The following is a 27210-nucleotide window of genomic DNA, read 5'->3' as shown; positions in this document are numbered from 1 at the left end:
GCTTTTGCTCAAACCAGAGGAGCCCGTGCTCAAGCTGGTGACCTCGGGGTCTCGAACCTGGGTCCTCGGCATCCCAGTCCGATGCTCCATCCACTGCGTCACTGCCTGGTCAGGCTGTGTTTTAATCTTTATGCTACTGAAGGGCCATTCATTTCTTTGTCACTTTTTAGTTTTAGATCTGTGAGCTCATCTTTTGTGGGTCTTCACAGGTTTTGATGTTTGGGTCAGCCTTCATTATGGGAGTGCCCTCCCCAAGCGGTTTTGAGTTGTCCGCCAGGCTCGGTGTTAATAGCTAGGAGTAATTTTATGTTAATCTCTTGTGTGTGCATATGTTTGTAATTGTTTGAGGGGAGAGGGGAGAAGAGAGAGGCAGTTCTCAGAGTATTCCTGGGTCATAAATTTGGAATCCTAACCAGTTATAATTATATACTCAGGGTTTCAGAACTAACATACTTGAAGCTAATTTATGTTCTTTTTATAAATATATTGAATATAACACTGCAAAAAATACATGAACTATAAATAAATGTACAGTTCCATGAAGTATCACACAATGAAGTCCCATTCAGTTGCTTCTCAGAACAGGCAATAGAGCTAGCATCCAGAAGCCCTCTCACTGCACCTCCTAATTTCTTTTCCACTCTTCTCCCCAGAGGTAATCAACGTTTTGACCTTAAGACATACAGAGTAGTTTGCCTGTCTAAACTTTATGTGGAATCAGACTGAATGTATTTTGTGTCTAGCTTCTTTATACTTCTAAAGCTCATCATGTTGTATAATTGTATTTATAGATTTTAAAAAACTGTTAAACAGTGATTACTGGGTGAATGTACTGTGACTTATCCTTTATTCTGTTAGAGGACATATGGATTACTTTTAGCTTTATGCTATTAATGCTGCTGTGAGCCAGGGAGTCACATAGAGCACATGTGAACATTTCAGTGTTTATATACTTTGAATTGAAGCTACTTTGTCACAGGGTCTGCATATATTCCTCTTGGGTATGCCACAGTTTTCCAAAGTGTTATAACAATTTGTAGTCCCACTAACAGTGTATGCGCATTCCTGTGTTTCACGTCATCACCAAAACTTGTTTATATCTCATTGTAGTTTCATTTTACATTTCCTCAGTGTCCAGTAAAGCAGAACACCTGGTTATATGCCTATTGGCTATTTGGGCATCTTTTTGAAATATCTATTCAAATGCTTCCACCCCTTTTTTTAAGTGAGAGGAGATAGACTTCCACATGTACCCCAACCTGGATCCACCCAGCATCCCCCGTGTGTGGCCCATGCTCGAATCAACCGAGCTATCCTCAGCACCTGGGGCTGTTGCTCAAACCAATGGAGACACTGGCTGTAGGAGGGGAAGAGGGGGAGAGAGAGAGCAGCAGATGGTCGCTTTTCTCATATGTGCCCTGACCAGGGATCAAACCCAGGACATTCACGCACCAGGCCAATATTCCATGCACTGAGCCAACTGGTCAGGGCCTCTTCCCCCTTTTTAAAATGGGCAGTCTTGCAGTCTTTTTCTTACTGCTTAACTTACTTACTGTTTAAAGTCTGCGTTTTGGATATGAACCCTACCTAAGTCATTTGTGTGTATTACAGGTGTTTTTCACTTTGTGACTTCTCTTTTCACTCTTAATGGTGCCTGTTAAAGAAGAGAAGTTCTTTTCTCTTATGGGTAGTACTGTTTGTGTCCTGCTTAAGAAAATTTTTCTTATTCAAAGTTATGAAAATTTTCTCCTATATTAACTAATCTAGAAGATTTGTTGTTTTTGCTTTGACATGTAGATCTATATTCCAACTGGAATTTATTCTTGGGTATGGTATGAAGTAGGGGACGTTTCATTTTGTTATTTTCTTAAATGTGGGTATCTAGTTGACCTAGCATTATTTTTTGAACCATACCATCTTTCCCTTTTCACCTTTTAATGAATCAGTTGTCTGTATGTGCATGGGTCTTTTTTGTACTGTTTCTTCTATTGGTTTATTTGCATGTAGGCATGTAGGCAAATAAACCAATAGAAGAAACAGTACAAAAAAGACCCTTTGAAGAAAAAAAAATTACTGATGTCATTCTTAATTAAAATGGTAACTTGTCTTCTTCTTTACCCTCAAAATATATGTATTAGTGTCAGTTGTTAGCAATTTTAATATTAGTGGGGGAAAACAGGCCATATGTCTGTTTTTTAAAGTTTTTCTTTGTTTTTAATTTTTTAATTTTTTTGGACAGAGAAAGGGACAGATAGGGACAGACAAACAGGAAGGGAGAGAGATGAGAAGCATCAGTTCTTCTTTGCAGCTCCTTAGGGTGTTCAGTGATTGCTTTCTCATGTGTGCTTTAATGGGGGGGGGGGCTACAGCAGAGCAAGTGACCCCTTGCTCAAGCCAGCAACCTTGGGCTCAAGCCAGCCACCATGGGGTCATGTCTATGATCCCACGCTCAAGCCAGCAACCCCTTGCTCAAGCTGGTGAGCTTCCACTCAAGCCGGATGAACCCACACTCAAGTTGGCACTGGCAACCTCGGGGTTTCGAACCTGGGTCCTCCACATCCCAGTCTGACTCTCTATCTGCTGTGCCACCACCTGGCCAGGCAGTTTTTACTTTTTAAAATAGCGCTCTTATTTTGTTCAAATACTGTCTAACACAGTCGTGTAATCGAATTGCAAAATTGGTTTGTGGGTAAGACTCAGCTTTGTAAGATGCTAGTCCATTTTCTACTGATAGTTTAATAATTTTACTTGTCTACTGAAATCCAAAGTTCTTCTGGGTATATTCATGCATATTTACCTTAAGGTAACTAATAATATTAGTAATAGGTGCCAGAGTTCTAATTAAGTCTGATATAATGGCTTGTATTGATAGTCCATCATGTCAGTCACTTGTATTTCTTCTGTGAATTGCCTAGTCATGTCCTATTTTCTTTCTTGTAACCATGAGGTTCCTTGTATATTTCATCATCAATACTTTCTTGTTTGTGTATTTTCTTACAGTTTTGCCTTTCATCTGAGTATCTGTTGTCTGTACTGAGGCCTTTATAAAGTGAAATTTGCTGGTCTTTTAGTTGGTTTTTGGATTTGTTTGCCTTGAAAAGGCTTTTCACATCAAGATTAAACATTTTGAAAAAATACTGTCTTTTAGTGCTTTTGATCTTTAAAAAAAAAACTTAAAACTTTAATTCACCTAGAATTAATGTTGGTGTATACAAGACAATCTTTTTTTTCTGATATAACTAGCTGATTTTCCCACCATTACTTACTAGATAGTTCATCTCTTGAAACCCAGAGATTTGAAATGCCACATTTGTTAAATTTAAATATGCCATATGTACTTGGGTCTTTGCAAGTTATTTGCTGTTTTTAAAAATTTATTGGTTTCCTTCAATATTCATATACCTGAGAGGTCTTAGATAAGTCTAACTGTAAATCCTTCATTCATTGACTAACTTTAGATTAGAAGCCAGTCTTTATGATTTGTCCTAGGAGGTTTTTAAATATTAGAGCTTATAGATAATAATATATTATTGTTGATGTGACTTGGATATTTAATCTCTAGCACAGTGTGGCACAATGTAGGTGATGAATACATTAATTCAATTATTATAGGAAATAATCGCATACTAAGTGCATGCTATGAAGATACAAGGCTGGGAGGAGGGCAGAATCTTCCTTTAACTCATGAGGGTGACCTGTGTGTGATGTGAAAAGGATTACAGAGTTAGAGAACATCTTGCATGTCTTTTTTATGCTGAGGATGAAAATCTAAACCTTTTCTCAACAGTCTCAAGTCCAGACAAAGATTTTGTTATTGTGGTGAATGTTTGCTCACACTTCTATTATTTCAATAGAACCAACTGTGAGAGCAGAGCTGATGGAACAGGTGCCTCATATTGCATTGTTTTGTCAAGAAAACCGGCCTTCAATCCCATATGCTTTCTCCAAATACTTACTACCCATTGTGGTTAGATATCTCGCAGATCAGAATAATCAGGTAAGAATGCCATATACATGTTTTTAATGGAAATTTATATAAGATAATATATGTAGAATGGCCAAACCTAGGTGGTCTCATCTGAATCTCTTTCTCCAGTTTGATGTTGGTATTGTATATTTCAAACAGCTATTTTTCTTAGACAAGATATGTTGAGAGTTTGGCAATTCTCAGAGGTTTCCTTAATGCCGTTATATACAATGCCTTCTAGCTGCATCCTTACTTGGCTCCCTCATAGGGGTCCTTCAAACAGTTTCTTTGGTGAGACATTTTGCAAGATGGATTTTTTGTTCCACTTTTGTTATAATGCAATCTGTCAGGTTTTATCTTTGCAATACTTGAAAATAGCCACAAATTTTTATTTGCATGGTTTTACCAGTTGAGATGATAAGTCTTTAGTTGTATGACATTCAAGTGATAGAACCTGACCAGGTGGTGGCACAGTGGATAGAGCATCAGACTGGGACACAGGGGTCCCAGGTTCAAAACCCCAAGGTCACAGGCTTGAGCACAATATCATCCAGCTTGCCTGAGCATAGGATCATAGACATGGCCCCATGGTCACTAGCTTGAAGCCCAAGGTTGCTGACTTGAGCAAGTGGTTACTTGCTCTGCTGTAGCCCCCGGTCAAGGCACATATGAGAAAGCCATCATTGAACGACAAAGGTACCACCATGAAGAATTGATGCTTCTCATCTCTCTCCCTGCCTGTCTGTTTGTCCCTGTCTGTCCCTCTCTCTGACTCTCTTTGTCAAAAAAAAGAGTCAAGTGATAAGAGTTTTGCTATATATCATTTATGTACTTTGTACTGTTAATTTTTTCCTAGGTAAGAAAAACAAGCCAGGCAGCTTTGTTGGCTCTGCTGGAGCAAGAGTTGATTGAGCGATTTGATGTGGAGACCAAAGTGTGCCCCGTCCTCATAGAGCTGACTGCCCCAGATAGCAATGACGATGTGAAAACAGAAGCTGTGGCTGTAAGTAGAAGGTCATTTTTCAATTTAGGTAGTAATTAGTCACTATTGACTAATAGGAGGTGCTCAATAAATATGCTGCATTATGTGCTATAGGATTTATATGTATTAGGTGTCAAAGTAGCCACAAATTAAATGAATTTGAAATAGAATGACTGGCTAGAAAGAGACATATGCATATAAGGGAAAAGGGGCGTTTTCTGTGGGCCCGCTGTTGTGCCAGGCAACTGGAAATTAGATGGCTCTGTCACTGGACTTTAAAAAGCAAAATGTACAGCAAGACAGTACATAACTGTACATTTTATTATTTTGTCAAAATGGAAAAATAAGATGGGAGAAATAACCAGTGCAGTTAAAACCAACTGTATTGAGTGAAGAAACATCTGAACCCTTTTACTTGCTATTGAACACTTTTCTAGGCATTATGTAAGCAGTGTAGGAAAGAATAGTAATACTTGGCTCCTGTCCTCGAGAGTACGGTCTTTGGGGGAAGGATAGACCAGCAAGTAATTTTACTATGATATGATATATGATATAAATTATTATTAATGATAAACAGATTAATTCATTATGCACATAATAAAGTCAAGTATACTTGTAAGTTTTCTGGGTTTTATCTTCTTAACACGGTCAGCAAATATTTTGGTAGAGGGCCATCAAAAATAGGGCATGAAGACTGACTGGTGGCGGTGCAGTAGATAAACCTATGACTCAAAGTGCTGAGGTGTCCCAGTTCAAGACCGAAGGTCACCAGCTGGAGCCAGGGCTGCCAAGGTATCTGGCTGGAGCCTGGGATTGCCAGGGTATCTGGCTGGAGCCCAGGGTCACCAGCTTGAACTCAGGGTCGCTTGCTCTATTATGAGGTTGCCCACTTGAGCCCAGGGTTGCTGGCTTGAGCCTGCGGTTGCCAGTTCAGTTCCCAGTCAAGGCACGTATGAGAAGCAGTCAGTGGATGCACAACTACATGGAGCAATGAATTGGTGCCCTCCCTCTCCCCCCTCACCTCGCCCACTCTTCCTCCCCTCACTTCCTCTATATAAAAATAAATAAATAAATAGAACATAAATTAGAATATATAGTAGTATCTGTTGCAGTTTACATCTATGATTTCTGAGTTCAGATGGTAATAAGAATCTGAAAATAAATTAGAAAACTGATAAATCCATCTGAAAATTTACTTGAATCTGTTTGGATAGTGAGAGTGTACTAGTTAAACCTAAAATAATATAATTGCATCTTTGTTGATATGAAAAAAATCAAACCAAAATTTTATAGTACTTTTGAATCATTAATAGGATGAATTTGTCATCTTTCTAGTCCATTTCCCTTGGAAATTCCTTGATTTCATTATTTTATTTTCATATACTCAGGTACCAGATAATGATATGTTTAGATATTTTTTCTGGTAATACCACTTTTACTGAAGTGAAATTCACATAATAAAAAATGAACCATTTAAAGTGTACAGTTAAGTAACATTCAGTATTTTCACAATGTTGTGCCACCACCACCTCTGTCAAGTTCTAAAACAGATTTTATTTCTTTTTTTAATTTTACAGGTTCCTAATTAAGAGAAGTTAGTTTTGGCATCACTTGGTTTATTACTGAGCAGAGTTTAACACTGATGAGATTTAACACTGCTAAAGCATTGTAATTATAGTGAAAAGACTGTATCCAGTGCTAGTGTGAAACCTGTGATCTCCTACATTGATTTATGCTTACTTTGTCATGTTTTGCAATCCCAGGATCCCCAGTTGTTTTCTATCTGTGGAATAATTCTAGTAAATTTAATTATGATAGGTCAGTGATATAGTATAACTTTGGGTCTTTAACTGAGGGCTTGGAAATTCTTAGAAACAGTAAGGAATCAAAAAGCAACTGGCTTTGGGCAAGGTAGGTGGTCTACCTAGTTCTAAGGAATCTGGGATTTTGATAGGGATTGTGTTGAATCTATAGATCAATTAGGGAATAATTGCCAGCTTGACAACTCATGGTAGCTCTCTCCATTTACTTAGGGCTTTTATTCATCTCATCAGTGTTTGTACTTTTAGTAGACATTATGTATGTATTTTGTTAGATTTCATGGTTTTTAACAGTTATGAGTAACTGTTTTTAAATGTTTCCACTTGTTCATTGCGGATTTATAGAAACACATTTGATTTTTGTATTCTGACATATGTCCTGCAAACTTCCTAAGCTCACTTGTTGTGGTGGCTTCTTTATAGATGCCTTGGGATTTTCTATGCAGACAATCATGTCATAAATGAGTAGAGCTTTTTTTCTGATCTCTACGCCTTTAACTTTTCATATTTGCATGGTTGAGAGTGGATGGAATAGATAAATGATGACAAATCATCAGATTTCTTTCTATACCAACAGTGGGGGAAATTTACTTCAATAACATTGGATTAGTTATCAAACAGTTTGTTCTCACTTTGCCTGGAACTGTGTTTACTGAAATGTGCATATCAGCACTGTGCCCTTGCCTTCCTGGGAACCAAGCTGGTTCCGGTATGCACAAGTTTCATTTAAAACAGGACTTCGTAAGGCAGTACGGGAAGGACTGCCTCCTGGTAGTCTTTTCTTAGCAGTGCAGATATTCTAAACCCAGATCCTTCTTATGAATAATCTTTTCCTTTAAACAGTCAACATTTATTGTTTTACTGAGAGGATGTAGGTGGTTTTGCTTTTAAAGTTGTCAGGTAAAATGATTGATAAGATTGAAACTGTAGACAGGAAATTTTAAGGATTTTCTCTGGGTTTAGTATACAGTTAGTAATTATTGATTGATTTTATTGGTAGTAGTTAATATCTATTTTTCTGTCTTCAACTTAAATAAGATGAATGTTTTTATTAATGTTTTATACTGATGCCATGTCCTATTTTACATATACTTAAATTATATACTTGTAATAAGCTAGCAAACTTTAATTGGAAAAGTCTTGTTTGAAGATATTTTCACTGTGTTTTTGTTCATATTTATTTTAGATAATGTGCAAAATGGCTCCCATGGTGGGGAAGGATATTACAGAGCGTCTTATCCTCCCTAGATTTTGTGAGATGTGCTGTGATTGCAGAATGTTTCACGTTCGAAAGGTATTTGTTAGTCATTTTTGTTTGTTCAAGAAGACATGGTTCTAGTGGTTACTATGTATATTGATACATGAAATTTAAATGATTATTTTTAAAGACCTTCATGGTAATATTTTGAAATGTCAGTGGTGCTTTTGTTGCCAGGTTTGCGCTGCCAATTTTGGAGATATTTGCAGTGTGGTTGGCCAGCAAGCTACTGAGGAAATGCTGGTAAGTATCATAGAAACCCAGGAGTAAGCAACGCATTACAAACAGCACATAAAGTTTAAAAGGTATATATTTACTCCTAGATTTTATTAACAGTTTCACAAGTGCAAACCAGAAAGATAATAGGACTTTAAGAATAGGCCCTGGCCGGTTTGCTCAGTGGTATAGAGTGTCAGCCCGGCATGTGAATGTCCCGGCTTTGACTCCTGGTCAGGGAACACAGGAGAGGTGACCATCTGCTTCCCTACCCCTCTGCCTTCCCCTTCTTTTTCTTTCTTCCCCTTCTGCAGCCATGGCTCGATTGGTTCGAGAGCACATCAGCCCTGGTGCTGAGGATGGCTCCAGGCCTCTGCCTTAGGTGCTAAAAATGGCTCGATTGCAAACATTACCCCAGAGATGGGGGTTGCCGGGTGGATCCCGGTTGGTGCACATGCGAGAGTCTGTCTCCCAGTCTCCCATCCTCTCACTTGAAAAAGAAGGGGGGGGGAAGTAAATTTCTGTAATCTGAACTGTGTTTTTGATAGTTTGTTAATAATGCAAATATGTGTAAGAACCATTGATCAATTTTTATTTTTACTTATTTTTTTTTTTTTAGAGAGAGAGAGAGGGAGAGACAGGAAGTAAGATGAGAAGCATTAACTCATAGTTGCAGTACCTTAGTTCATTGATTGCTTTCTCATATGTGCCTTGACCCGGGGGGGGGGGACTTCAGCCGAACCAGTGACCCCTTGCTCAAGCCAGTGACTTTGGACTTCAAGCCAGCAACCTTTGGGTGCAAGCCAGCAACCGTGGGGTCATGTTTATGATCCTACTCTCAAGCTGGTGATCCTGTGTTCACGCTGGTGACCTTGGGGTTTCAAACTTGGGTCTGCAGCATTCCAGGCTGGCACTCTATATCCACTGCTCTACCACTTGGTCAGGCACCACTGATCAATTTTTACATTCCTATTTTTATTAAACAAATCAATTCTTATTTATTCAAATTAATATTTATTAACCCTCAAGTCTTTTAGTGACAAATCCACAGCAGGTTATTTTTAAATGGTTAGTTCATAGACTATATATGCTTAATGTTCCATAACATACTTTAAGAGTTTCCAAACCATCTATTATACAAAGTAAGTTTAGATACAAGCTCTTGGATAATAACATTTAAGCTGTATTTGTTGGGAGTGTTTTGCTTTATCTTAGCCAGTGATATTGTGAGTTAGATGTAGCTTATTTAAAAATTACTGAGTATTAATACTAAACAAGTCTTCTGAATTTTGTTACAATCTAAATACTTTAAAACACTGTAAGAGTAGAAAATGAAATTAACTACATGCATATTTGAAACGTACTATGAGTTTGGTTCCAGACCACCACAATAAAGTAAATATCACAATAAAAAGAGTCACGTGAATTTTTTGGTTTCCCACTGCTTATAAAAGTTATATTTGTATTATCCTATAATCTAGTAAATGTGCAATAGCACTTACTATTGTACCAATTGTACAATCAATGTACATATCTTAATTAAAAATACTTTATTGCTGGCCCTGGCCGGCTAGCTCAGTGGTAGAGCGTCAGCCTGGCGTGTGGAGGTCCCTGGTTCGATTCCCTACAAGGGCACACAGGAGAAGTGCCCATCTGCTTCTTCACCATTCCCCTTCTCCTTTCTCTCTGTCTCTCTTCCCCTCCCACAGCCAAGGCTATATTGGAGCAAAGTTGGCCCGAGTGCTGAGGATGGCTCCATGGCCTCCATCTCAGGCACTAGAATGTCTCTGGCTGGAATGAAACAATGCCCCAGATGGGCAGAGCATCGCCCCCTGATGGGCATGCTGGTGGATCCCGGTTGGGCCCTTGCAGGAGTCTGTCTCTCTCCCTCCCTGCTACTGACTTCAGAAAAATACACACACAAAAAATAATAATAAAAAAAATACTTTATTGCTAAAAAATGCTAACCATCATCTGAGCCTGTTGGAAAAATGGCACTGATAGACTTGCTTGATGCAGGGTTGTCACAAACCTTCAATTTATAAAAAATGCAGTGTCTGACTCATAGTGAAGCAAAGAACAGTGAAGCGTGGTATGCCTGTACTGAAACTGTTTGCCTAACAAAACACTATTCTTGCCCAGCTGCCCAGGTTTTTCCAGCTTTGTTCTGATAATGTATGGGGAGTCCGGAAAGCGTGTGCTGAGTGCTTCATGGCGGTTTCATGTGCAACATGTCAAGAAATCCGACGGACTAAATTATCAGCACTATTTATTAATTTGATCAGTGATCCTTCACGTTGGGTAGGATTTTGTTTAATTATCATTTTTGTAAAATACGTAATAATATTTTATAGCAAACATTTGGATTTTATAATTTAAGATATAATTTATAATTTAAGGAATGTTATTAATACTTCTAGGAGTAGACAATAGATAACTGTACTGTTTTTATTAAACAGGACAAACTTTCTGTTAAAATACAAAACAGGTCCACTCCACTGCTATGATGTTGTGTACTGGTTTTCAGATTTTAAACTAACCTTCATCTCTGGGTGTCTCACTTGGTCCTAGTGTAATAGTTCTTTATACGTTGCTGGATTCTGCTAGTTTGTTAAGAATTTTTATATTCATAAATGAAGGTAATGGTAGTTTCCTTTGATGGCTTTTTCATCCTTTTGCTTATCAGGCTAATACATCAAAAACCGAGTTGGGAAGTGTTCCCTACTCCTCTACATTTTGGGAGTATTTGTAAAGAGTTGGTAGTAATTCTCTCTTAAATGTTTAGTAGATAGAATTCAGCAGTGAAGCCAGTGGGCCTGGACTTTTCTTTGTGGGTCTAGTCTTTTTTATCTCTAATTTAATCTCTTCACTTGTTATAGGTTTATCCAGATTGTCTATTTCTTCCAAATATTTTGTCTTCTCTCTCTTCTCCTTCTGGTGTTCCTATTCCACATACAGTATATTGGTGTGCTTAAATGGTGTCGCACATTATTCTGAGGTTGTGTTTATTTTTCCTCTTACTCGTTTGTTCTGTTTTTCGTCTTGTATAAGTTATATGATCTGCCTTGTAGTCACTATTTTTTCTGTCAGTTCAGATCTATTGTTGAATTTATATAGTGAGTTTTATTTTAATTATTGTACTTTTTCAACTCCACAATTTCCATTTGGTTCTTTTTTTAAATTTCTTTCTCTTTATTAGTCTTTATTTGGTCCAACATCTTACTTTTCTCACACATTGTCCCCGTTACCTAATTTTCCTCCCAGGGTATTCTTCTGTTTCGTGTCATGACTTGTAATTTTTTGTGAGGTGATATATTATAGCAAATTCAGGTATTGGTACCCTTCTCTGGGGCTTGGAATTGTTATTTGTTTAGTGACTGGTGAACTACTTTCGTGGATTCTCATTTCCCCTCTTCGGGCAGAGCTTTGGGTATTCCCACAGTCACCTTGGGATGAGAACATTTTGGTAGGAGTGGGAAGTTCACCAGCTTGAGGTTCTCTTGGCTGATCTCTTCTGACTTCATGAGCTGGGGTATGGGCTGTTGGGACCTCAGAATTATTTGAAAGCAGTGTCCCAGATAAAGTCCCTATTCCACTAATGGGCCTTAGGTGGAGGAAGGGAGCCCTCACCATTCCACTGCACTTGCCCAGGACCCAGTCCCAGCAACGGATAGCTGAGGGCTGGGCAAGAAATGCTGCAACCCTTGAGCTGGGAGCTGGGGCCCTGGGTCCTCTGTTCTTGGCTATAGCAGTCTCAGTGCAAGCTCTGCCACCCAGAGCTCAGCTGGTCTTGGTTCAGATACCACAAACTCTCAAAAATATTTTACTCAATTTTTTTGCATTTTCTTGATTCCTTAATTTGTTGTTTGCCCTTAGGACCTTTTCGAGAGGTACTGAATAGTGGATTTTTCCCCCCATTTCATTGGGGAGTGTGGGTCAGTGGAGCTTCTTATGCTGTAATGTCAGAAGTTGGTCTCAGAATCTCACCACATTCATTTTCAAAACAAAATCTACATAGAGGAAAAGACAGTTAAGCCTCAGTACTATTTTAATGTTTTTTTATTATAAGATTATTAGAAAAGACTATGTAGCTTATTTGAAGTTTTCATTTTGAAATTTTAACTACTTTGTCATTGTTTTGGCTGGAGCAACATGCAGTATTTCCTTTTAATTTGGGAATAGGTTTATATTAAAATGAAGGATTCCTTAAATTTCAGTTGTTTGAGGTATATTTAAACTGTACCTATTTGAGACAGGCTCAGAGTTTTGACAATATGCAGAGTAGTCTAAACTCATGTAAATTGTAAACGTTACCCTTTATGCTTTTATGGAAGTATAAAGAGGAAAAGTCTGTAAGTCATACACACTATTCCTTTTGCTGTCCTGCAAATTATTCTAGTCTTTTTTGTTTTAAATAAGTTGAATCATTTTGCCACTGCTACTCCGAGCAGGAATTACCAATAATAGGAATACTCGACATGTATTTGCCTTTGTAAAATTTATACTTAGCATGTAATCCTCATTTTAAGACTTGGAAAAGGCATTGTTACACCCGAAAGGTGTATAATCTCATCTTGGCAAAATTGGTTTATAGTTTTTCCCATGATACTTGCTTTTGTCAGATTGTTCCCATCCTTCTGCTTCCTCCCATAAAACCTCTCTCCTTTCCAAATGTTTGTTTTTTAATCTTGATTACACACATAATGCAGGAACACAACAGGAAATAAGAGTTTATATAGCCTTTTCAGCTCTCCTACTTGAGACATTCATTGATAACAGTAATATACGCTTCAAGATTTTTGTGAAATATATTTTATTTAAATCAGTATTATATTTCTAATGAGTGTGTGTGTAGTTTCATACATGTGTGTTTTTCATACATTTCATAAGTGTGTTTTGCTTCCTTATAGTGAATGAATTGCAGTCTTTCCTACCTAAAAACATTAAATAAATCCATTTTGTGGACTTTATTAATGTTTTCTGTTTGGCATCTTGATTTTATTCATTCTTTGGCTCCTGAAACACAACAGAACTTTCTTTAGTTTTGTTCCATGTAAGTGTTTTATAAGATCTTGTTTATGTACTCATGGTTTCAATATTCAAGCCAGGCTAAAAAATATTGAAAGTAAAAAAAAAAAGTTTATAAAAAACTTTAAATTCTAGCTGAAGATTGTTTTGTAGTTCTGAATCTGGGTTTCTTTTAGAAAAACTTTATTTTACACATTCATGTGGTGTATGGAAAGTAGATTATTAATAATCTCTTATTTTTATGTTTTATGACTTCTTTTCTTCCTAGGTTCGCCAAGCAGCTTTTCAGTCTCTGGGACCTTTCATATCTACTTTTGCTAATCCATCTAGCTCAGGCCAGTATTTTAAAGAAGAAAGCAAAAGTTCAGAAGATACATCAGTAGAGGACAAAAATAGGTATAATTTTTTAAAGTTGGCTTTCCAGTTCTACTGCATGGGAATATTTTATTTCTATTTCACTATTTTATAATAAGTGTTCCTTTTGTAGAGTTTACTGTTTCTCTTGATTATATAACTTGGCAAATATTTTTATAATTCTATTTTAAATACATTTATTAAATGTTGCTTTGGTTGTATATTGAATGGGGAGATAGAGATGCATGAGACACACTTAGCTTGGTAACAGCACATAGGAAACTACAAACCATAGATTCAACAGTAGTTTGGAATAAGTTTACATAATATATTATTTATCTACTAAACTGTTGACATTTAGAATATATGAGTAATGGTTATACAATTTAAAGGGTTTGGTTTTTTAAGGAGTAAAACCTAATTTAAGAATATGTTTTAGTATACAGTCCATTTCTTACTATTATTTTTCCTTCTGGTCAGTTATTTAATTGTGGATCTTTGATTTTCTGTCTGCAGAATAATGATTATCTCAGTTGAGGAGGAAAGTATTTTAATGACTAGCACCAAATTAGTATAACTGGTTAACTAGGATGTCAGTTTTAAGTGTTAATGTAAGAGGGCAACAGGTTTTAACATGAAACTTAAAGGACAACTCTAATTTTTATTTTTAAATTTGTTTTGCATTTTAAACTTTTGAGTTTTAGTTTTCTTTATTATAATATAGGGGGATGTACGTAGGGAAAAAGCAAGTCAAACCATTTAGTGCATGGGAAGTAAACACAAACTTTTGCAGGTGTGCACTTGAAATAATTGATTACCTGTTTTTGTAACAGTCCCTGCTATAATGCTTGAGTTACCAGTGTCTCCTTCCCTTGTCATGATGCTAATGGACATTTTCTTCTGTAGGTCTTGATACTGTGATATTTGCTTTCTTGGTGTTTTGATTTGGCAGTTCTTCCTTTCTTCTCTGCTGCCTTGTTTTACCTTTTTGCCAGTTCTCCTACTGTCCTGCTGAATAGCCAAACAAACCTGAGGTACTGTTTTTTGTAAAGGAAGAAAACTCACGCTAAACCTGCCTTCCTAGCAAACACAGTCTGTTAGTTCTTTTGAAAACAGCTGCTACAAGGAATTTGACAAAAACATTGATTGGGGGTGGGGGAAATATCTGTTTCTCATTTTGAAAGTCAATGTATTTTTTCACTATAATTGTACAAAAGCTATGATGTAACTTATTTATCTTTAAATCTGAAGACAGTCTAAAAAATGAAAATAAGAATTTACAGAGGATTGCATAGGATAGGGGTAAGCAAACATTTGTAAAAGGCCAAATAATTAATGTTTTTGGTCTCTGGCCCAGCTGCTCAGTCCTGCCTTTGCCGTGTGTAGTAGACTTGGACAGTACATAAACAGATGGGCTTGGCTCTGTTCCAATAAAACTTTATTGATGAAAAGAGTTGGTGTGGCTATCTTGGATAGTAGTTTTGCTGACTGCTGGTATATAATACAGACATTATTGGTAGAACTATTTAAAGGTAGTTATTTTTTAGCTACAAACCTTAATTTCTCTTCTGTTTTAATGAGATATGTCTTAATGTCAAGTCAGTACTCTTTGTAGTTTTTTATTTTCACTATTTTATTTGAGTTGATTGAATTGTGTTAATGGTGTAGGGGAGGGAAGAGAGTTCCTGATGAAGGAAGGACTTGTGTGAAAGGTATACAACTTTCTGTATAGTTTTACTTTGTAGGTTCCAAAAGAGTCATCCTTTATATTATTAATCTCATAACCGTTAGCTTGCCCTCTCTTATGTATACTGCACTGGTTTTTCTTTCAAGCTGTGTTAAAACTGTCATTTTGTTATTTAAGATTGATTGATAGACTGGTTGAGCAAAAATTAATTGAGCACCTACTAAGAACTAGCTACTATAGATAGAAATAGAGAACTTGATTCCTGTTCTCAAGGTCCTCTCAGTTTCCTAGAATTCAAATTTCTCAAATACCTCACAAACTAAACAAGTCTTTGGTAATATATTTCCATTACTTCTTACTAATTATATTTTGTTTCACCTGATCCTGGAAACATTTAATATAACTTAACACTCTTAGAAGCATTTATTGATTATAAACATCTGCTTTTATACAAAATTTATCTTTCACTCATCCCAGATTAGGCTATTAATGGTTCTTTGAAGGTGTTAATAAAGGCTACTTTAAGAAGCAGAGTTAAACATTCAAATTTGTATTTCTAAATTACATCAAACCAACAATTATATTGTTCACTGGTTCTCCCTGCTTTCTTTGTGGGAAGTCCTGCTGTCCCATTTATACCCCAGCACAACCAGTGTCGGTATGTTTCTGTCTCCGGACTCCCTGCCTCCAAGAATCTTTCCCTGTGTTTTTCAGGAAATTCATAGCTTTTGCATCTGGCTAGCAATAGGATTGGAATGAGAACACTAATTTTTAAGAAAATATTCCATTGATTTGAGAGACAGGAGAAGGGGGAGGGAGAGGAGGAAAGGAGAGAGAGAGAGAGAGATAGGCATTAACTCATTGTTCTACTTAGTTGTTCCATACAGTTTTGCACTCATTGATTGCTTTTCGTATATGCCCTGACTAGGGATTGAACCTGAAACCTCGGAGTGCAGGAATGACACTATCCACTGAGGACCAGGCCAGCGCAATACTATCTTGTCCATTGTGTATTTGTCCATGTCACCCAGTAGACTACAAGTCCATCTATAGCAGATCTAGTTTTTTATCTTTGTATACACTGACACCTTCACTGGGCCTAGCTCATAGTTGGCACATAATAAATCTTAAATGAATTATTATAAGGAAATATATTTTAAAAACCTTAAATAATTGAGCCATTTACACTAGTTTTTGTCAGTTTTGCTTAACACCAACTATGTGAAGGTAAAATTATTGGTACAACTTCAGAAGTCTTTTACTGAGGTTAAAACTTCATTTAGTTAATTCACAGTACTTGAATGATGTATCTTAGAGAGTGCTCTCTGCGTTTATCTCAGGATACAGTACATCTTTCACTAGTTATTCTATAGGTTATTTTCTCCTTGAAATACTTATGTGAATACTTATTTTCTAGGCCCATGGTCTCCAGTCAGGAACTATGAGGATATTATAAACTAATTATAAAGAAAACAAAGTTCTTTTTGAGAAAAATTTATGGCTTACCTCTGGTGCTCTTGTTGTCTACAACGTCTTCAGGGTTAATTCTCACCATGCAGAATCATAATTTTCAAAATTGTTTGCTTGTGTAGTGGCATTTGGAAGTCTGACAGTTAAGAATGTGAGAATTTTGGCATTTAGGAGCTTGATCTTGCATTGACTGTTATCCAGGTCTAGGAAAAAATATCAGTATTTAAAGGATTTATATTTTTGACAATTTGAAGCAACTGTTACTCATATACCTATAAGTTTGGATGGGCTAATAATTTTACATTTGTCAGATAAAATGACCTGGCCATTCTTCTTTTTTTTTCTGCTAAGGATATTAAAATTTTGTATTCTTAATTAATTTTAATATTAAAATTTAATGATAAGGTGAAAATACTATAGTAATCCAGGAACTTCAGGATGTTGGTATGTTTCTACATACTGAATGACTTTTTAATTTGGTTCTTTCTGTATATTTTAAATGGAACTTTCTAAAAGTCATCAGATAATAGATCGGGGTCGGGAACCTTTTTGACTGAGAGAGCCATGAACACCACATATTTTAAAATGTAATTCCGTGAGAGCCATACAACAACCCGTGTACATTACGTATTATCCAATAAAAATTTGGTGTTGTCCCAGAGGACAGTTGTGATTAGCTCCAGCCACCCGCAACCATGAACATGAGCGGTAGGAAATGAATGGATTGTAATACATGAGAATGTTTTATATTTTTAACATTATTTTTTTTTATTAAAGATTTGTCTGCGAGCCAGATGCAGCCATCAAAAGAGCCACATCTGGCTCGCGAGCCATAGGTTCCCGACCCCTATAATAGAGGAAGCCTCACAAGTTTTATTCATTTACTCTGCACCTCCACAAAACAGTACATTGTTACTATAATTTAAAAAATTTAGTTTGCATGATTTCAGAAAAACTGCAAAAATAACTTAAAGAATCCTATCTACCCTTGACCCATATTTTTCAAATGTCAACATCTTACCATATTTGCTTTATTATTATTTTTTCCTGGATTCTTTGAGAATAAATTTTAGACATGATATTCTTTTTTCTCTTTTTTAACTATTCCACTGTGTATTTCCTCCAAACAGAAACATTAATTAGTACATAACCACACAGTTTAATTACCAAAATTAAGAAATCAACATAGAGACAATACTGTTATCTAAAAACTTGATTCACATTTTGCCAATTATTCAACTACTGATCTTTAAAATGAAACGTGTGTCTTTTAATAAGAACAGCCTAGCCTGACCGTGCGGTGGTCCAGTGGATAAAGCGTAGGCCTGGGACCTTGAGGACCCAGGTTCAAAACCCCGAGGTTGCTGGCTTGAGCTTGGACCCATCCAGCTTGAGCATGAGCTCACCAGCTTGAGTGCAGGGTCACCGGCTTGAGTGTGGGATCATAGACATGATCCCATGGTTGCTGGCTTGAGCCCAAAGGTCACTGGCTTGAAGCCCAAGGTCGCTGGCTTGAGCAAAGGATCACTGGCTCAGCTGGAGGCCCCTGGTCAAGGCATGTATGAGAAAGCAATCACTGAACAACTAAGATGCCACAACTAATATGATTTGATGCTTCTAATCTCTTTCCCTTCTTCCTGTCTGTCTCTCGCATGTGCACAAAGAAATAAGTAAGAACAACTTAATTGGGAAAAATTACATAATTCCTACAGATATAGAAGACATTTGTTTTGCGCAACAGCACTGGCTTCAGGACCTGTTCTGGAGAAGGAAAGGATCTCACAGGTCATCTAGGCTAATCCCTCTTTATGAATTAGGAGTGAGTGTGGAATCTGCATCGTGAGTGTGGAATCTGCATCCCTTAAAGGCTTGGAGTTAGAATCTGAGAACTTGCAATTCAGTCTTTTCCCAGATGTAACAGAATTTTATTATATGTGCATATTAGATATTTCACAGCTATAAGAATGGAAGGGCAACACCAGAATTTGAAATGCTGTCACTGTGTTGGTATGTTATCAGATAACTTATTAAATATTTTTATCTATTTAAAAACTTAAAAAAATAATTGTCATGGGTTTTTAAAAAACGTTTCTGAAAATACTGTGAACATTACTATTAGATTAAGCCTAATCAAAGGAAAGTTGGTCATTTCATGAGAAGATGTATGGTGACTATTTAACATGTATGGGACATTACATAGATGTTAACGTCACCTTCCATGTTTTTCTTTTTTTATTTGTTTGTTTTTAATTTATTTGCATCACCAATTTAGATGAACACCTTCCATTTTTTGCACAGTCCCGGTAGGCCTCTTGTTTAGTATCTTTTATTTTGTATATATAAACACACATAATGTTTTAAGGGAGCACCTTTTAATTTTCCCTTCACACTCACCTTACAAATTTACCTAAATATCCATCCTTAGTTCTGTTTCCTGTTTCTTAGAGATGTCTCTTTATCTATCCATCTGTGTTCTTGAGCTCATATTCTTTCTGCTTTATCAGTTATTTTGTCAGCCTCCTGTATGTCTCCATTTCCTTCATCTCTTATAACCCTCTTTCCCTAAGTCTAAAAATATGCTCAACTTTTAAAAAAAATTTTTTATTGATTGACTTTACAGAAAAGGAGAGAGGGAGAGAAAAATATCAATTTGTTCCACTTATTTATGCATTCATTGGTTGATTCTTATATGTGCCCTGAGCAGGGATCGAATCTACAACCTTGGGGTATTGGGACAATGCTCCAACCAACTCAGCCACTGGTCAGGGCAAAATATGCTTCTTTATCATTTTTTTGTACAATAAAAATGTCTTCAGTCTTTGTTATTCTATATGATTTATGTTTTCCTTCATTAATATTTGTAGCCTCACATCTAAGCTCTACACACATTACTCTTAAGTTGATGACCTCCAAATCTGTCTCTGGTGGCTAACCACAGACATTACCACCACCTTCTGCAAAGATACCTAACTCAGTCTATGCAAACTGGAAATCACTAGCTTTCTCATTACACTGTTCTTGCATTTTTTGCTTTTAGTTGGTGCTACCAGCATCTAATTAGTTGCTCTAGCCAGAAATCTGGGTATCTTCCCAGATTCCTTCTTTTCTCCAGTATGTAGTAAGTGAACAAATCCTGTTGGTTTTGTGATCGTTTGGATGTGTTTACGTCTTCTGTAGCCTTGAACCACTGCCTTCTTTTAGAAAAAGTCATCACTATCTCTCACCTGGTCTTTTGTGTTTTCTGCTGCTTGTCTCACCTCCAGTCAGATTCCTATACTGTTTCCAGAATGGTCTTTCAAAAATAACATTTAAAAATGCAAGTCTTTTAATTCCTACATTATTTCCTATAGCTGATAGGATAAATTCCAGAGGTATTTAGTATGGAACACAGTGATTTATGCAACATTTTTATTGTCCATCATTTTCTTCTCTTAGCCATAATAAACTCATTGTTGTTTGTGAATATGAATACCTCCTGTATCACTCTTGCCTTTGCATATTCTGTTTCCTCTAGTTGTACATTTTCTTCCCCTTGGCCTCATAACCATTTATTGGTTCTTTTTATTTTATTTATTTATTATTTTAATTTCAACTCTCATCTTGACCTCCTGTGTACATTGTACATACTTCTATATTTAGTGCTCTGTCTGACAATTTTTTGCTTATAAGCTTTTTTTCCTATTTGCCTCCAACTCTGATCTGATGAGCAATATCTACATCTCACTCACATATACTCAATTCTCATTTTATTTCCTGGTTCCTAGTAGGTGCTCAATACATATTTGTTAAATTTAATTGAGTAATAGAATGTGGGGGACAAACATTAATGTATTAATGTAGTGCTTTAGTTCACATAATGGATGGGGGCAATCTGTGGTCTTCAGGAACTTGTGCCATCTGTCCTTATCGATTAAGTCAGACTCCATGTTGGGAGAACCTTTGGGAGTAGAGCTGGAAAGTGAAAGAGCTGGAAGAAGTAAAAATCACTTCAAACACTTGAGTGGGTCTTATATGTCTGGTGAGAGAGTAAATAAGATGTTTTGTGATACTGTGTAGAGGTTTTCTTTTTTATATAAGCAAATAGGTTTTAATTCTCAGCTTTTCACCATGTCTTCGGAGCAGAGTGGCAGTACCATAATCCTAAAAATTAGATAACTTTAAAAATGTGTTTACCTTAAAATGCATTGTAGTAATTTATCTTTCTACTAGTTTTTTAGCTTTTTAAAAAATTAATGATATTATCACGGTATTGTAGAATCCCAGGATTCTTATGTTATCTTCTCCAACTAATATCTAATGCTTTAATATCTAGACTTAGGCTCAACAGATATTTACATCTCTGAACACAGAACAACTGATGGAAAAAGAAGCATTAACAATAATTTACATAAATGTAATTTATATGGATAATTTGTCATTTTTAATAATTAGCTTTTCTACTTTATGTAGTATCTGTCATTGATTTTTTTTCAGTAATTATTTTTATACTTTCATTTTTTTCCCCAAATGAAACAATGAAAGGATCAGAGATCAAGAAGTCCCAGAGGATGTACAAATCAGGCCAGAAGATGTTCCTTCAGATCCCAGTATTAGTAATTCCAGTGTGACACTGGAAAACGTGGTGGAAGATCGTGCTGAAACAACTAGGAACTCTCCAGGTGAAATAAATGTTCCAATGGACAGTTCTTTACTTTGTACTTTGTCCTCAGACTCTCATCAGGAAGCAGCTAGTAATGAGAACGATAAAAAACCTGGTAACTACAAATCTACAGTACGGCCAGAAGTTGGCACCAGTTCACAGGATTCAGCTCTCTTAGATCAGGAACTGTACAACTCCTTCCATTTCTGGAGGACTCCTCTTCCTGAAATAGATCTAGATACAGAGCTTGAGCAGGGCTCCGGGAATGAACTCAGCCCAGAGAGACCAGAAGAAACACCAGAGGTCACCCTACCAGGTTCTTCAAACATCACTATGGCCACCAGAAAGGAACTTGAAGAAATGATAGAAAATCTAGAGCCACATATTGATGATCCAGATGTTAGAGGTATGGAAGATTTAATCAAGCTTTTTATTCTAAAGTTGGTATAAAATGTTTTCTGATCTTTTTCCAGAAAAATTACCTTTTAAAAATGCGACCATTGCCATCATGTCTTGTCTTAATAAATATGATATGATTCTTCAGGAAACTTCATTCAGATAAGCTTATCACTGTGTTCCTAACTGTAATATGTACAGAATTGTTCAGTCACAAATCTCTGAAATTTTCACAATCATTCAGTGTTTTTACATTTACAGTTTTAAATCTTGTCTTGCCTTAACTATTTTGCTCTGGGTTCGTTAGTTTTTTTTTATATAAAGTAGCAGTGGACGCAGAGTTTTTAAAGGAACAACTATGGTGTAGTAACAGCAGACAAAGATACCTATTTTCCTGTGGATTCTGATGTGTTTTAAGACTGGATTTCTGTAGGAGTTGGTTAATTACTTTCTCAGCTTTGACTTTTTCCCATTGGGTTACACATGTATCACCTAGTTGCCCCTTGGGCGTGGACCTGTGCTGCACCTGTGTGGGAAGTGAGCTGTCCTGAAGCAGGGCCTGTTCTGCTTGCTGGGACTCGGGAACTGATTCATGTCCAGGGCCCAGCACCTAATGCAGATGTGATCTTTCTGCTCCTTTGAACGCTAAGGCCTTCCTAATGACTCTTACTCAGTGACATCTGAGATGCTATTTGAAACAAAAACAGTTTTGACAAATCCTGTAATTAGAAGTCTTCAGACCTTATGTCTCTGTGGGTTTTTTTTATCTTATTCTAAAAAGTAAAATTTATAAACTGTTGGTTTGCCCAGTGTAAGTAAATAATCATTTTTAAAGCAGATAAAGCAATAACCGTCAGTATCCTTTTAAAACATACAAAACCTTGTGTTCAAACTTTGAAAATTGTATTAATGAGTTAAGTTAGCAGTTATCTATATTTGGCTTTAATTTATCTTGATTTTTAAAAGATTTCCTATTACAATTTCACATTTTGGAAAAAATGATTTGATTAAAGGCAGATTCCTATTCTTGCTTGTTGGAAGTTAGTTCAGCTGGCATATGGTCAGTTTCATTTTTTTTTTCTTTAGGTTTATTGGGACTTAATTTATATCAGTAAAATTTAACCTTTTGGGTGGAAAGTTCTGTGAGATTTAACAAACATACAGTGTGTGTAACCACCACCACAGCCCAGACCCAGAACGGCTCCATCACCCCGGAACACTCCCTGCCTCCTTCAGACTCAGCCCTTCCTTCCTTGCCAGCCTCTGCAACCCGAGCTGTTTCTTGTCCCCACATATAGAAGTAGGTGATAACAAACCGTTTTGAGTCTGACTTTTACCACTTAGCATAATGTATTTGAGATTTAGTCTTGTTTCACGTATCACTAGTTTATTCCTTTTTTATTATATTCTGAAACAAGAGAAAAAGCAGAGTTAATTCTTTTTTTTTAAGTGAAAGAAAGAGAAACAGACAAGGAGAGAGATGAGAAGCATCAACTCATAGTTGCATCACCTTAATTGTTCATTGATTGCTTCTCATAAGTGCCTTGACCAGGGAGCTCCAGCCGAGCCAGTGACCCCTTGCGCAAGCTGGTGAGTTTGTGCTCAAGCCAGCAATCATGGTTATCATGTCTGTGATCCCATGCTTAAGCCGGCAAGTCCGCGCTCAAGCTGGTGACTTTGGGGTTTCAAACCTGGGTCTTCAGTGTCCCAGCAACACTCTATGCACTATTCTACCACCGGGTCAGGCCCTTCTAGTTTTCTGACACATAGCAGACACTTAACAAATACTGAAATATTGAATGACTAATTTTTTTAACAAATAAGCTAAAAGTGATATGTACAGTTTGCTTTTTAAAAAGACCTACATGTACATATAAGTTACAGTATATCACTTTGCATTTCAGAAATGGCTAACACTTATGTTTGACTTAAAAACATATTGTAAAACGATGGTGTCAAGGGGAACACGGGGATAGGGGGAGTTATATTTGGTGGGACACTTGAATCTATGTAAACACAATAAATTAAAATCAATAAAAAAATTAAAAAAAAACATTGTAAGTTTACAGACTGCAAGTGAGAGATTTCAATGCTAATAACTGTGGAGTGATTTAATCAGGTCTCTTCTAATTGACTCTTCAACCAGCTGTGCTTTCAATTTGTCATGTTCTGTCTGTCCATAAGGATGCTGACTTTCATAACATTATCCATTGATTCTTTTATTCGTTTAACATCATTTATTGAGCACCTACTATGGGCCTGAAATTCCCCTAGGTGCTAAATATCTAGCAGCCACAAACCGGACTACAGTCCCAGCGTCGGAGAGCACAGAGGGTGAGGCTGGGCAGCAGCTGCCTTTGTGTCAGACGTTCTGCATGAAGCACAGATGGGCAGGTCTGGAGATTTTTCTGCCGAGGCTGCAGAATTCTTAAGCATTTTATTTTATTATTCTGAGGGCATGTTTAGTCTATGTTAATTTCACAGTTGATTTAAAATTTACTATGCCTTAATTTTCTATAGCGTTAGAAGGTGTTTTGAATTTTTAAAGGGTGTGTGTACCTTAGTTTTGGAAGCTTCTTTTCTAATCTGCCATGGTGGGCAGTCGTTTTCTTCAAATTGTCAGAAAATGTATACTTTTTAAAAATGCAGGCCTTTAAGTCAAAATTGGAAACTAAGTTCTAACAAGGGACTAAACTAGTTATGTTGCATGTATAAATTTTTTCTTGAGCCTGACCTGTGGTGGTGCAATGGATAGAGAGTCAGCATGGACTGCTGAGGTTACTGGTTCAAAACCCTGGGCTTGCCTGGTCCAGGCACCTATGAGAAGCAGTCAGTGAACAACTAAAGTGAAGACACTATGATCTCGCTCTCTCTCCCTGCCTCTCCCTCTAAAATCAATAAGTGAAATGAAAAAATAATAATTTTTTCTCTAGAGTTGAGCAGAAAGATCTGAGGAGGCACTGCCCGGAGGAGCTTCCCTAGAGCACACCCTCGGTCTGGCTTCCGCTCTGTGAGCCTCTGCCCCATTCCTTTCCTCTTGGCGCTGTCCGGTGGGGCATGTCATGGAGGAATAAAGGAAGACTTAGCTGTTTCTTTTCATTTTAAGGCAACCTTTGCTTCACAATTTAACTCTTACCTTCCTTGAAGCATTGATTTTTTTTTCTTCATGAGTTTTTGGCCAAATACTTGTTTTCACAGACTATAATGAGATCACTTCAGAAAAAGAAAATCATTTCTGAGTTACACAGAAATGGATCCTACATGAAAAGCCAAAAGGGGAAGTTGTAAAGTAAGAAGGTGTAAGAGATTCTCTTTTCCAAAAGACTTGCCTAGGGAATTTGGATACTTTCAAATCCCTGGCATTTGGGATTGCCAGGCTGATCCAAGACTGAATTTGCGCATCACCCCAGTAGAATTATTGATCCCAGCTTGATTTATCACAGCTGTGATCATAGACCACAAAAGGAAAAATGACCCAAGCTTACAAAATACATACTACTTTTCTATTTAGGCCCAATGCATGAATTGGGTCCTTTGGGCAATCGTGATCAGAAAAACCGTATTGTACACCAGTTGAAATCAATAAATGGTTAGGAATTTGTGACTAACCACCGCTATAGTTTGTAGAAGAGTTAGAGATGATAAGGGCTAGCTCAGCTGTTCCACCTTCTTTTTTTTTTTTTTTTTTCTTTTTTTTTTTTCATTTTTCTGAAGCTGGAAACAGGGAGAGACAGTCAGACAGACTCCCGCATGCGCCCGACCGGGATCCACCCGGCAAGCCCACCAGGGGCTACGCTCTGCCCACCAGGGGGTGATGCTCTGCCCATCCTGGGCGTCGCCATATTGCGACCAGAGCCACTCTAGCGCCTGAGGCAGAGGCCACAGAGCCATCCCCAGCGCCCGGGCCATCTTTGCTCCAATGGAGCCTCGGCTGCAGGAGGGGAAGAGAGAGACAGAGAGGAAAGCGCGGCGGAGGGGTGGAGAAGCAAATGGGCGTTTCTCCTATGTGCCCTGGCCGGGAATCGAACCCGGGTCCTCCGCACGCTAGGCCGACGCTCTACCTGTTCCACCTTCTTTAGGGAAGGAGTAAAACGTGTCCAGGTGGTCCCTAATCCTGAGCACGAATCACTACAAACTGTTTCTTCACAAATCTGTGGTTAATGAGCTCTGGGTCCTGGGATTTCAATCAAGATTGTAAGAAACTGAAATCTTGGTAAAGACCCATATGTTCTGCCTTAAATTTGTCGTGATGGTATATCCTACTGAAATTTCGGCATTAGCCAAACTTTAGATTCCACTTCATTCTTTGCTGGAGAACTAACCTTCTTTCCTCCTTCATCCTTTCCTTCATCCTTCTCTCCCTTCCTCCCTCCCCGAGGTTAGAAGTGGGGAGGCAGAGAGACTCCCACATGCGCTGTACTGGGATGCACCAATATTCTGCCCATCTGGGGCATCGCTCCCCTGCAGCGGGAGCCATTCTAGCACCTGAGGCGGAGGCCATGGAGCCATCCTCAGCGCCCGGGCCAACTTTGCTCCAATGGAGCCTTGGCTGCAGGAGGGAAAGAGAGAGGAGAAAGGAGAAGGGAAGGGTAGAGAAGCAGATGGGCGCTTCTCCTATGTGCCCTGGCTGGGAATCAAACCCCGGACTTCCACACGCCGGGTCGACGCTCTACTGCTGAACCAGCTGGCCAGGGCCAGCTCTGCTGGAGAATATAAGATAAATATGGATTCCTCATATTTTCTGAGGAATCAGCATTAGTCTTTGTCTTCATGATCTTTATATCAATTTTTTTTTGAAGAAAATAACTTTAAAGTGTAAATCATTTAAATTTTCATGAATGTACAACCCTAAAGATGATGCTTAACATAGACAAAGAGGTATGTGTATAGCCCATTTAGAGATAAATGGTATTTAGTACTATTTTGCTTTCATTTGGAAAATTAAGATTTCAAAAAGGGGAGTTAAAGTGATTAAAGGGATTAATACACATTGCAGCCGAAATTCTAAGAAGAATGAGTATGTTCTTTGTTAGTAACTTTCTATGATTAAACACCTTCAATTTACTTAATTTAGCAAATAAAGACCTAATAGACTGTAACCTCATCCTGTATGTTTCCCGAGTCTCTGTCACCAGCCAGCTACTGTACTTAGACGAGAACTTCATAAATGCATAAGTATGTCAGTACAGTAGCAGGTTATCTTAGAGAAGTGGGTACTCTGATTGCTTCAGGGGTACAGTTTCTAATCTTTGCACTAAATATATTTAAAGTTAAAAATTTTTCAATTTTTATATTTTGAGTATCCAGGTGGATTGTTACTTGAAGTAATGCTAAGCAGTATATTTTTGTTAAATGTCTCATTTAAGAATGCTTTATCTCAGTTTTGAATCACT

General features: G+C 37.4%; 2 protein-coding genes across 12 annotated transcripts in view; one reads left to right on the top strand and one right to left on the bottom strand.

Annotated features, from left to right (window-relative positions):
• Positions 1–27210, bottom strand: part of RALBP1 (ralA binding protein 1) — a 167649-nt gene that overhangs the window by 32582 nt on the left and 107857 nt on the right. The window contains exon 12 of one of the 7 annotated variants that reach the window (XM_066353158.1): positions 16868–16918. The exons of the other annotated variants lie outside the window; for them this stretch is intronic. Within the exon in view, the coding sequence (XP_066209255.1) occupies positions 16883–16918 (36 nt within the window). The 3' untranslated portion in view covers positions 16868–16882. Of the gene's footprint in view, positions 1–16867; positions 16919–27210 lie in introns of those variants that run through there. 7 annotated transcript variants of the gene reach the window in all.
• PPP4R1 (protein phosphatase 4 regulatory subunit 1) overlaps positions 1–27210 on the top strand; it is a 77620-nt gene that overhangs the window by 29223 nt on the left and 21187 nt on the right. For all 5 annotated transcript variants that reach the window (XM_066353151.1, XM_066353149.1, XM_066353150.1 and 2 more), the window contains 7 exons: positions 3855–3997; positions 4824–4970; positions 7956–8063; positions 8205–8270; positions 10386–10544; positions 13540–13667; positions 21304–21827. In XM_066353151.1, the coding sequence (XP_066209248.1) occupies positions 3855–3997; positions 4824–4970; positions 7956–8063; positions 8205–8270; positions 10386–10544; positions 13540–13667; positions 21304–21827 (1275 nt within the window). The remainder of the gene's footprint in view (positions 1–3854; positions 3998–4823; positions 4971–7955; positions 8064–8204; positions 8271–10385; positions 10545–13539; positions 13668–21303; positions 21828–27210) is intronic.

The sequence above is a fragment of the Saccopteryx leptura genome, chromosome 11, assembly GCF_036850995.1.
Source record: "Saccopteryx leptura isolate mSacLep1 chromosome 11, mSacLep1_pri_phased_curated, whole genome shotgun sequence".
Taxonomy (NCBI): Eukaryota; Metazoa; Chordata; class Mammalia; order Chiroptera; family Emballonuridae; genus Saccopteryx; species Saccopteryx leptura.
Note: the sequence above shows the minus strand (reverse complement) of the source record. Positions and strands in the feature narration are given on the sequence as shown.